Here is an 11,881-nt window from a genome sequence, read left to right as displayed (position 1 = left end):
AATTTCAGAACTTTTTTGGTGAGTACCTCCCAACAGGATTTGGGGGCTACTCATGATGATAATGAACTGGGTTGGCAGTTCAAGGCAAGGGCTCAAGGGCATGGCGCTGCTCAGATGCCATGGTGCCTAGGACCACGAGGGCTTCCTCTGGTGTCAAACCTGATGAAGCTGAGGTTCTCTAAGGCAATACTTGCTGGTGTCCAGAAGATCAAATGGGGCCAGGGAGTGAACTCATGTTAAGCATGTGATACACCCTAACTACTACACTATATTTTAGTATCTACTTTTGAGTAATATTTTTATTCAGACACTCTTAGCAAAATACAGACTGCCACCCATCTTTCTGAATTACTGCAGGTTAAAAATTCAATCAAGAAGCAGAAACAATTTCAAAGTTCAAATCAAACAGCTTTATGTCTCTGTGTACAATTCTGCCTAAAGCTTAAGGTTCTATTGAACCAAATTCAATGGAAGGAACAAAACTTTTTTAATTGAGCAAGTATTATTAAACTTTGTCACATCTATCTGTAGTGACCATACTTTTAGCACATATTGACTATATGTTCCTTGGTTTTTAACTGTCAAAGAAATGCAGAAAATACATTTTGTGCAATTTGAAAGAGCTTTATTTAAGTAATACAATCTCCATACAATCAGTACAACAAATTATAAAAGCTCTTTGTAAGATCTGCCCTTAGGATGTTAAATACAGAAAATCAGTTGCCACAAGAAAGTAAGCTACTCTCACTGTAAAAGCCTTTCCTCATAAACAGACAAGCCTCTCTTCCAGGCCCAAAGATTGTCATATATAAAGAATTTGGGAGCATATTAACCAAGATACATGATCCAAGAACATTTAAATCTTCCATAAATGCCAAAGCTTAAATACAACTTAAGACATGAAATACTTAATTAATTTTTGGCCACACCTAATGGTGCTCAGAGATTACTCCCTGGCTCTGCACTCAGGAATCACTCCTGGCAGGTTCAGGGGACCATATGGGCTATTGGGAATCGAACCTGGGTCAGCTGTGTGTAAGGCAAACGCCCTACCTAGTGTGCTATTGTTTTGGTCCCCAAACATGAAATGCTTCAATGTCAGTTAGATTTGGGTCAAAGATCTGATAAATTTGTTTATCTTATACAAAGTCCATGTGGAATCAGATATGTCTTGTTGTGAAGATCCAAACCAGATAAAGTGATCTACATGTTCTTTTTATCATACACACACACTTAAATTTAATCAAAGTTAAAAAAATAATTACCGACCCCACCGGAGCCACGGGGTGAAGCGAGAATGCCATGTGGATTTTTATTGATTTTAATTGAATTTAATTCTAATTCTTTTTACTAACCTTGGGACACCTGGCAAACAATAGAAATGGAATATCAACTCTTGGGGCCAGCGAGGTGGCGCTAGAGGGTGAAGCGAGAATGCCATGTGGATTTTTATTGATTTTATTGATTTTAATTGAATTGACACCTGGCAAACAATAGAAATGGGATAGCAACTCTTGGGGCTGGCGAGGTGGCGCTAGAGACCCTGAAATTTTGGAACTTCTCTGGCAGTTGTGTTTCCTTGCCAGCTCAAGAATGCCCCTTGGATTTCACCTCTCACCGCCCTGTGACCCAACTCTTCCCCTTCAGACTCAGGGGAGGGCTCTTGGCCAGGCCCTTTAAAATCTGAAATAAACTACAGGAACAAATTAGAAAAAAAAAATTTTTTTTTCAAGGAAACAATAATTTTCAAGGGAACAATAATTTTGCTCCTGACTAACATATCTGAAATAAATTTTGATTTTTAAAATAAGTTTATAATTAAATGACTTAAACTTTTCTGTTAGAACTTCTATTAACTGGGGCCAGAGAGATAGCACCGCAGTAAGGCGTTTGCCTTGCATGTGGAAGGTCGCTGGTTCGAATCCCGGCATCCCATATTGTCCCCCAAGCCTGCTGGGGCTGATTTCTGAGCATAGAGCCAGGAATAACCCCTGAGCATTGCCGGGTGTGACCTAAAAACAAAAACAAAACAAAAAACAAAAACAACAACAAAAAAGAACTTCTATTAACCACTGTGATCAGTATCAGTAGTTGAACATTTCATAAAGCAAGAAGGGACTCATCATTTTAAATATTTATTTATATACTCATTTACTAATCCTGATAGAAAGCCAAGATCTTTCCCTTGAGTAAGGTCTCATGCCAATAACATGATAGGGAAATTTTTTGGTACCTCCTGATCAGTCTAGTTTAAATGAAAAAAAAAAATCTTAGCTCAAAAGTTTTCTTGATTTTGTTTTCCCAATATTTTACAATTTTCCTACACATTCTATTTCTGCTGTTACAATTCATCCCTTATCAAATCTTTCTAAAGAAATCAAAGTTAATTTTAATAGAAATATTTTCATATCTATATTTCCTAAATTTGTGCTCACTTGGCTACTGACAGTAAGCAGCAACACTCAGAGAAATTTGGTGTTCAGAACTCAAGATAGGGAACACAGGTGAGAAAATGCCAAGGAGGAAGCCTGAGGCTGGGACTGAGGGAAGCAGTCAACTTACAAGAGGGATGGAGATGTTCAAGGGATCTGGTGACTCAGGTAAGCAGAAATTCATTAAGAGCACTTATTTTACTTAAGAGGTTCTTTTAAATTCTAACTCTGGAGTAAAATGGAGTTATCTGATCCCTCAAAATAGCCACAGTTGTGGCTACTGCCAAATACCAAAACAGTCTATAAGATCTGTGTGGCAGAAAGCTTAGGCCACGGGTCACCTGTTTTGGATGGTGAGAGTCAGTTGCCTTTTCAGACTTTCCTTCTCTGTACTCCATGAGAAGGTCCTAGAACAGACCACTGACGAGCACGAAAAATATCTAATGTGGTTCATTGAGAGATTTGGTCATCAGGAAATAAAAATGTCTACTATGCATGATCACAGTGTCTTGGAAAGAGACTTGTAAAATATTCAACCTTGCAAAATAGTTTTGGCACTTTAGATTTTTTTAAGCAAAGATTGAACACTAAATATTTTTGCAACAATGGCACCTAGACTATGAAAAAATAAAAAAGATCATGGTATTTTAAATATATGCCATTGATTGGTAAGGGTAAGCATAAAGATTTAAGTATATATTTCTTGTATTCCCAAGTGCTTAAATTAGTGCATACAGAACTATTTAAAATAACTGACATATATCTGAGAAGGTCACATAGGATTTAAAAACGAAGTGACCTACTTTGACATGTTGTACCTTACATGTGCTTGGTCTCGTCAGAGTAAGGCACTCTCTGAAGGAGGCACTGACCTGAGCTGTCAGCTACAGCAGCCAGGCAGCATGACTGTTTCAGTACAGTTTAGTGCTGATTAAAATGTTTCATTATTGTATTATCCTAAACTGCATTGGTCTCCAACCTTATTAAGGGATATGGGAAAGATATAATTCAGGAGTTTCAGTTGTATAATTTAATATCCCACCTACTATCAACATTTTTATTTTTGATAAAGGGTGAATTTCCTCGAGCCCAATATGCAGTGTAAATTTTTTTCTGAATGCTGATTAATAAGAAGTAACTGAAGAACAAATTATTTGAATATGTGATATATCCATCTTGATGTCTATGGTAATTTGCTTCAATGCAATGGCAAGGAGAAACATTTAAATCATTTCCAACTGGCAAGGATAGGGGAGAAAGTTAATTCCACTAGCCATCTTGAATTAAATTTACAATTTGCTTTTATCAGCAACTTTTACATGTCCTTTTCATTAGAAATTAATTATAAAATCAATTATCAAAAAAATTTTAAAGCAGATATACATAATCTGACTGTTTACAAATAAGCATGACTTAGAGGCACTTGGTTACCTTTAATAAGGAAAAAAATAACGCTACCAGGACCCTCACAGTAAGATTGGAGACCGTAAATCAAACTTGGTATGAAAATGCTCTCTGCCAAAAATACTGTATTAGTGAATTAGTTAAGATACAACATTTTAAAAATATCCAGACTTTGCAAGATTCTAGGCTGTAAAAAATACAAAGGCTAACAACAAAAGTTTATAAAATTTTGCAAACCCAGTAAATCTAAATAAGAAATAAGGTAAAGGATCTTACTTGCAGGATATACGTTAAATACCGTAGTATCAATAAGTTTTAAAATAATGGTAACAAATTCCACTTGCTATGTTACATTTCTATTCCTTTAAGACTTACAATATGGAACTTGTGACAGTTTTCTGTGTTCAGGATTCAAACATGCACACACATGCGTGTATACACATACTCATAACATGTGACAATATATAAGCGATCACATTATTTTTTGGACAAAACACAACACGAAAGTTTTAAGTACATACAAAGAGCTAACATGATTTTTTTTTACCATTAAAAGCAGGAAAACTGGAAAACATTATAAAAGTTTTCGGTGATAAAGGATTTTTAAAAGCCATCAACTGGTCTTCATTAAGACCAAGTGAAATAATACTAAAAAAATCCAATTATGTGCCCCTTTTATGCACTTCAACTATACCTGCCTTAAGTCAACTGAACATTATCTCAAGTCCTGATCAGGCTTTGCATTTCCAGCATAGTGGTGTTTAATCTACCCATGACATATTTATTGCTCTTCAGACCAACCAACTTCTTGATCACTCTTTGTGTGAGTAAAGTACATTTAAGCCAAAGACATTATAGACAAGACAAGATAGATACTTTCGAAGATGATAGTTGTGTAAACATCTGTAGAACTTATTCATATCACAGCTTTAAGGTACTGGCTGCTCAATTACATATGAAACATCTTTTGAGTTTGATGGACTTTTTTATGTATCAAAAATAGAGATTGAACAGAAAGCTTGTCACTTGTTTCTAGTGAGCTTGTAAACATGGAATGTTTTGTTCTGAAAGACTCTAGTGAAGTATGCTAGGTAAGGAGGCAGGTTTCTTTTGACCTCTTCGCAGAACCGTGGGTGACCTGCGAGTTTCAAATCAGGATCATTCTCTCCTGGACCATCCATCATCTAAAGCCAAAAGAAAAAAACAATTTGGTGAAGGGAGAATGTTGCAAATCAGCCCCTGATGAGGTTGACTGAAGGAGGGATGGAGGATGAGGCCTTTCTCCTCCAGCCTGGACCATGCTCTGTTACCCTGTTCAGCCGGTGGTTCTGAGGTGAATGCGGCGGGAAGAAAGCCAACAGGCAGGCAGGCTTCCGAAGAAAATAACTCTTTATTCCGTGAAGAGGCCAAAGCCAAAAGGCCTAAGAATAGGCCCCAGGAAAAAAGCCTTCCACAGACCCTTGCTTTTATGCCCCCGAATCAGGAACCACCCAATGGTGGGAGCAGATACCACCCAATGGTGGGAGCAGAATGTCAGGTCACACCCTAGGGTAGGGCACAATCACTGATCAGGGTAGGGTCAGTATCATAGTAATCTCATAAAAATGTTTACATACACAACAGGAGAACATCATAGTTGTGAGACAATAAAAACAGGAACAAGTGAGAGAGATGGTACAGTAGGTAGGGTGCTTGCTTTGCATGTGGCCAACCCAGGTTTGATCCCTGCCACTCTAAATGGTCCCATAACCCTATTAGAAGTGATCCTAGAGTGTAGAGTCAGGAGTAAGCTCTGAGCATCATGGGGTATGGCTCCCCCCAAAACAAAACAACAACAAAAAAGAACCACGCATTAAAACTTAGACCTTCTAATTCGTATTGTCCCCTTCAAAAGAATAAACCAGGGGCTGGTGCGGTGGCGCTAGAGGTAAGGTGTCTGCCTTGCCAGCACTAGCCGAGGACAGACCGCAGTTCGATCCCCCGGCGTCCCATGTGGTCCCCCAAGCCAGGAGTGACTTCTGAGCGTATAGCCAGGAGTAACCCCTGAGCATTACCAGATGTGGCCCAAAAACAAAAACAAACAAACAAACAAAAGAATGAATAAACCAAGGCTAAAGGAGCAAGTCAGTGTTAATCTTCAGTGCCAAAGCTAGCCAGAATTGGGCTCTCCAGAATCTTAGGGATTCACTATACTGTTTTACTAATTAAAAAAATGCAGGAGCCAGAGAGGTAGTACAGTGAGGAAGGCGCTTGCCTTGTCTGCGGTCAACCCAAGTTTGATCTCCAGCATCCCACATGGTCCTCTGAGCATGGTCAGAGAGATCTCTGAGCAGAGAGCCAGGAGTAACCCCAGAGCACCTCCAGTTATGTCCCCCTACCCAAAAGCAGAGAATCAGCAATCAAAGCAAATTCTCAAATTAGGTAATTCGATTAACAAGTTATTTACAAACCAAAACTAAGTGAATGCCTGGCTTTATCTAACCATATTCAAGAATTTTATAGTTGTTTAATTTTCCCTGTGCAAAAATCCTGATTCTTATATTCTTCTCTCTCCAGTTAAACTGAGGCATAATTGATAAATAAGAGTTATGCATTTAAAGTGGTGAAACTAAATACCTGTATGTGATAAAATGATTACCCCAATGAAGCTAGGGAGCACATCTGTAAGGTCAAAAGGACAATAAAAATAGAGAAATTATAAGTTTGGAAAGCCAACTTCCAAGTACAACAAAACAATGCTTGCACTAGTGTCCATTTGAAATACGCTGGGAAGGGGCCCGGAGAGATAGCACAGCGGTGTTTGCCTTGCAAGCAGCCGATCCAGGACCAAAGGTGGTTGGTTCGAATCCCGGTGTCCCATATGGTCCCCCGTGCCTGCCAGGAGCTATTTTTGAGCAGACAGCCAGGAGTAACCCCTGAGCACCGCCGGATGTGGCCCAAAAACCAAAAAAAAAAAAAAAAAAAAAAAGAAATACGCTGGGAATATATAAAACCGCTAAAGTCCACTTATGTAGGGCTGGAGAAGCAGTACAGCTGGAAAAGCACTTGCCTTGCAGGCTGCCAACTGAGTTTGAGAAGTGGTATCATGTATTGTCCCCTGAGCCCACAAGGAGTAATCTCTGAGCAACAGCCAGGTGCAGCCTCCAAACCAAACCAAACCAATAATTCTCAAATAAATAAAATAGTTATGCAAATCTTAATGAGGGAAACCGAATAAAGACAAAGCCACAGCTTGATGTGATACTTGGCATCCAGGACCTTCCTCTCATTCTAACCTGTGTGGCAGTCAGAAAAGCATCACTCTAAGAGTCTTCAAAAATGAGAGACAATTCCTAATATGTTTCCATACATCTCAAGTATCAAACTCTTAGTTTTGGGAGGGAAGGGTTTTGGCTACATAGAGCCTTGCTCAGGGCTTTCTCCTGGCTCTGCACTCAGGAATCATTCCTAGGAGGGCTCAGGGGCCATATAGGATGTGCGGGATCAAACTTGGGTTGGAGGAGTGCAAAGCAAGCGAGCACCCTACTCACTGTCCTATCAATCTGCCCCTTCCAATTTTAACACTAATCAGGTATAAGATGACACCCAGCAATTAACCCAAAACAAAGGCATTACCCCATCTTCCTCTTTCCCTGTAACTTCTTCGTGTGTGTGTGTGTGTGTGTGTGTGTGTGTGTGTGTGTGTGTGTGTTTGCTTTTTGGGCCACACCTGGTGACACTTAGGAATTACTCCTGGCTAAGCACTCGAAATTTGATCCTTACTTGGGGGACCATATGGGATGCCAGGGGATCAAACTACAGTCCATCCTAGTTTAGTGCATGCAAGGCAGGCAAATACCCTACTGTTTGCACCACCGTTCCAGCCCCTGTAACTTCTTCCTTTGGTATGTAAAAGCCCACCTGGATCTTACTCCACCCTACCTCACCTGGTGGGATGGGTATTAGTTTAATGAAGAAAGAAGCAGTGCTAGCTTTTGGCTCTGGCAGAGAGGCCATGAGGCAAAAAGCAGACTGACTATAATGACTCTTTCCTGACTGGCTTGGTTTATGAATCTTTCCCCCCCCATCCTGCTTCTTCAGACCCATCTGCGTGTGGGGGAAGAGTATGGTGCGTGGGTGATCTCACAACTCTGGGATTTTATTTTACACTCAGGGGTCAAGTGTATCTCTGTCTTCCGTGGCACTCGCTGGCATGTGCTTACATGTCCATTGGCTATGTCTAGTAGATCCCGCAGCCGGCAGCCCCGGTGGTGTCTCCGCTCATAGCAGATGCTGTCTTCCAGGATGACATAATCAGTACCAAAGGACCTTAGGAGAGCATGCACTTCCTCAGGAGACCTCTTGGCATATATCTGATAAACCTTCAAAATGAAATAAGAAGGAAATAAGGCAAAATAATGCTCAGATGCAGAGACTGACTCTAAGACTGAGATTCCTAGTTCCTGCTCTCCCTGAACCAACCTCTTCTGTTCTTGCAAACCTAAAAGGTGTGTGTGTGTGTGTGTATGCGCGTGTGTGTGTGTGTGTGTGTGTTCTCCAAAAAGACCATGCTGCTGCTTAGTCTTGGAAGAGGGCAATAGGTACACAAAAGCTACTGATTTTGATACCAAATAGCTTTGAAATTAAAATCTTAGGTCATGTTAGGAATCTATCTTCTTATCAGTAGGGGCAGTTATTTATGGGTAGTTCAGCAAGGTAAACAATGATTAAATCTCTAACTTAGTAAGGGGACCTTTAATCAAGCTTATTGGATTGTTGTTTGTTTTGGGGTTATACCATGCTGAGCTAAGGACTTATTCCTGGTACTTGGTTCAGGGGTCACTCCTGGCAGTGCTCAGGATGCCAGGATTAAATTGGGGTTAGCCACAGACCCAATAAAGGGATCTTTTCACTAGAAGTATTTATTAAGTGTCATGGTAGTTTTGAGAGACATATTTGAAAGAGGACTCCATTTCTGATAATGGTAGTTGGGGAGAAGGACCCTTGTGGGGGTCCCCAGCTAGACCAGAATCTACACGTCTCTTTCCCATCTCCTCACTTCTCCTTTCTGGAGCAAAAGCAGCTTTCAACATGCAATGGCAGTTCAGTAGAAGGTGACACCTTCCTGTTCACCATTGTCGTAAGCCTTTCTTACTTAAGACACAAATGTTCAGGGTCTTGGGCTTGGGCACTGGAAGAGGCTATGCTATATGCAGCATCAGAGGGTGTAACAGGAAGTGCTACTTCCTGGTTTTCTGACAATTTCTAGTGATAATGCTTCTGAGTTCAGGGACTGGGTTCTGAGAGCCCAGTTCAATACGTCTGTTCAGCTGGGTGAAACTGGGATGTCAGCTTCTTCCACTGCTGCAATAGGAGGTTACTCTAGACCAGCACCAGGTCTCAGACCAAAGACAACACATTTCAAAGGTCGTAACTGGGCACAGAAGGACTCCTTGAGCATTTGATATGTCCTTCTTTTACCTTTCTGAGTATAACCACCCTACTCCTTCCTGCAAAGATCTGGGTCTAGTGAGTCTTTGTTTCTCTCTCTAGTTAACCAAAGGGAACTATCTAGGTAAAAAAACAACAGGAGCTGGAGCAGTAGTACAGTAGGTAGGGCATTTGCCTTACTTATGACTGATCCTTGGTACCCCATAGGGTCCCCTGAATTTACCAGGAGTAATTCCTGAGTGCAGATCCAGGAGTAACCGCTGAACGCTACCAGGTGTGTCCCTCCAAACCAAAATACAACAGCAAAAAGAAAAACAGGACAATCAAAGAGTTTCCACATTAGGAACTGTTAAGTTCTAAGTTCAGATGATTCTCATATGTAACAGGGGAGTTAGTAAAAAAATATTTTTCTTAGATTAGTCAGATCTTACCCCAAATAAGTTTCTTTAACAAATGGTTTTAAGAAGTGACCCACAGGGAATGAAGTGATAGCACGTGCATATGGCACGTGCCTAACATGCGACAGACCCAGGTTCGATGCCCAGGACCCCATAGTCCTCTAAGCCTGCCAACAGTGATTCCTGAGTACAGAGCTAGGAGTAACCCTAGAGCACTGTTGGGTGTGGCCAAAAATGAAGTGACCCATATTTTTTAAAAGTGACCAATAAAAAATAACAGGAAACATTTGAAACCCCTTTAGAGAGAAAAGAAGCAGAAACTCTTTGGTATTATTGACTGGAATAGAAGTTGGTACACTCTATATGAAACATTACTTAATGGGGGCTAGAGACAGTACTACGGGTAGCTTGCCTTGCCTGTGGCTTGCCTGGTTCAAGCCCCAGAATCTTATATGGTTCCTAAAGCCTACCAGGAGTGATCCCTGCATATAGAGCCAGTCCTGAGCACCACCAGGTATGGCCCCAAATCAAACCAAACCAAAAGTCTACCTAGGGTCAGAAAAATAGTAAGGTGCTTGCATTGCAAGCAGCAACACTGGTTCAACCCTGGCACCACACAGGAGTGATCTCTGAGCACAGAGTAAGCCCTGAGCACTACCTGCCGGATGTTGCCCCAAAACCAACTCCCCCCACCAAATCCCTAAAAATTAACTACCTCAATGACAAATGAACCTTTGGCCAACACTTTCATACCTCTAATTTCACACCTATATAAATTTGTTTATAAAAAACAAGTTTGTTTATATAACTGTGAAACAGAGAAACTATCAAAGTGACTAAACAAAATATGCAACAGCCACATAAAAATATTAAGCAACTTTTGGGGCCAGAGCAATGGCGCAGCGGTAGGGCATTTGCCTTGCACGCGGCTGACCCAGGACGGACCTCAGTTTGATCCCCAGCATCCCATATGGTCTCCCAAGCCAGAAGCGATTTCTCAGCACAAAGCCAGGAGTAACCCCTGAGTGTTACCGGATATGCCCCCCCAAAAAAGTATTAAGCAATTTTTATAAATATCAAGGAAAATGTCAATGCACTAGAAAGTATTTGATATGGAATTATCTCTAAAATATATTAAGTGCCACAACAAGCAAAAGGTAGTATACGATTTCTTTGGTTAAGGGGGAAGGAAACAATTCAATTACCTGCATATGCCCACATTTATATTATCAGAGATAATAAAGTATAAATATTTATATGTATATTCATAAGATTCTATGTATTATTATTTGTATGTGCCTGAAATACTTGTGGAAGGGCACAGGAATCTGTGGTAATACCATTTACCTCCTGCGAGGAGACCCAGGAGGGAGGAAAAAGACAAGGGTAGGCAGGATTTTCTTCACTATTTATTTTTATTTTTATTTTTTGAATTTTGAGTCCTGTGGTTACATAATCTATTCACACACACACACACACTCTCTCTCTCTCTCTCTCTCTCTCTCTCTCTCTCTTTCAATCCATACTGCAAGGTGTTTAGTCTGTCCATCTTTTTCCTATCGACACTAGGATTATTAGCATGCACAGCAGGCCTCAGATGGATGTGGGTATACCCGGAGATAAGAACTAGAAGATTCTGCCTTAAGTTCTGCTTCTCTCTCCAAAAATACAAACAACATTATGCTCCGGTTTCAGTAAACACAGAAAAGCCAACATTGGTCCCCAGGTGGGCCCTTACCGCTTTGGTTCGCTCTCTCAAGCTGTTGTCTTCATAGTGTGGGTGGTTGGTTAAAGTCCTTCCTGTGCACAGTTTGACTCCGGCTAGCAACTGCATGCTTCCAGCAAATACAGCTTTTCTCGGTGTATGAGAGCTGTAAGATTTCAGGTCTGAATTAACACCACTGCTCAGTTTTTCTCAAAGGCCAACAGCAAAGACAGTATCACCCTCAGGATTCCTCAGCTACATTTAGGAGCTGCTAAGAATCAGAACTCACAAGAGGCTGGTTGGGTGTCTCTGATTTACACTCGAGCTATTGCACAAAAAGTTTACTTATCTGTTTTGACAATGTTGGGAAAATGCTAATTTACTGTTTTGATGGCTGTAGTCTAATAAAAAACTGTCTGAGGATGCAGATATCTCCCGAGTTTCTCTTTGAGGCGAAAAACCCCCAACTCTCTCCTGCCTTTGTCTGAGTAGGAACTATTCTTAAAAACAAA

The 11,881-nt window shown here is 40.7% G+C and overlaps 1 protein-coding gene across 1 annotated transcript in view; it reads right to left on the bottom strand.

The window, feature by feature from the left end:
* Positions 1 to 3,171: 3,171 nt before the first annotated feature.
* Positions 3,172 to 11,881, bottom strand: part of DPY19L3 (dpy-19 like C-mannosyltransferase 3) — an 87,751-nt gene continuing 79,041 nt past the window's right edge. The window contains exons 17-19 of the mRNA XM_049786231.1: positions 11,403 to 11,535; positions 8,039 to 8,197; positions 3,172 to 5,020 (exon numbers count right to left, since the gene is read on the bottom strand). Of these exons, the coding sequence (XP_049642188.1) occupies positions 4,859 to 5,020; positions 8,039 to 8,197; positions 11,403 to 11,535 (454 nt within the window). The 3' untranslated portion in view covers positions 3,172 to 4,858. The remainder of the gene's footprint in view (positions 5,021 to 8,038; positions 8,198 to 11,402; positions 11,536 to 11,881) is intronic.

This window comes from Suncus etruscus, chromosome 14 (assembly GCF_024139225.1).
Source record: "Suncus etruscus isolate mSunEtr1 chromosome 14, mSunEtr1.pri.cur, whole genome shotgun sequence".
NCBI classification, from domain to species: Eukaryota; Metazoa; Chordata; class Mammalia; order Eulipotyphla; family Soricidae; genus Suncus; species Suncus etruscus.
The sequence above is the reverse complement of the archived record's forward strand: the minus strand, read 5'-3'. Positions and strand labels throughout refer to the sequence as shown.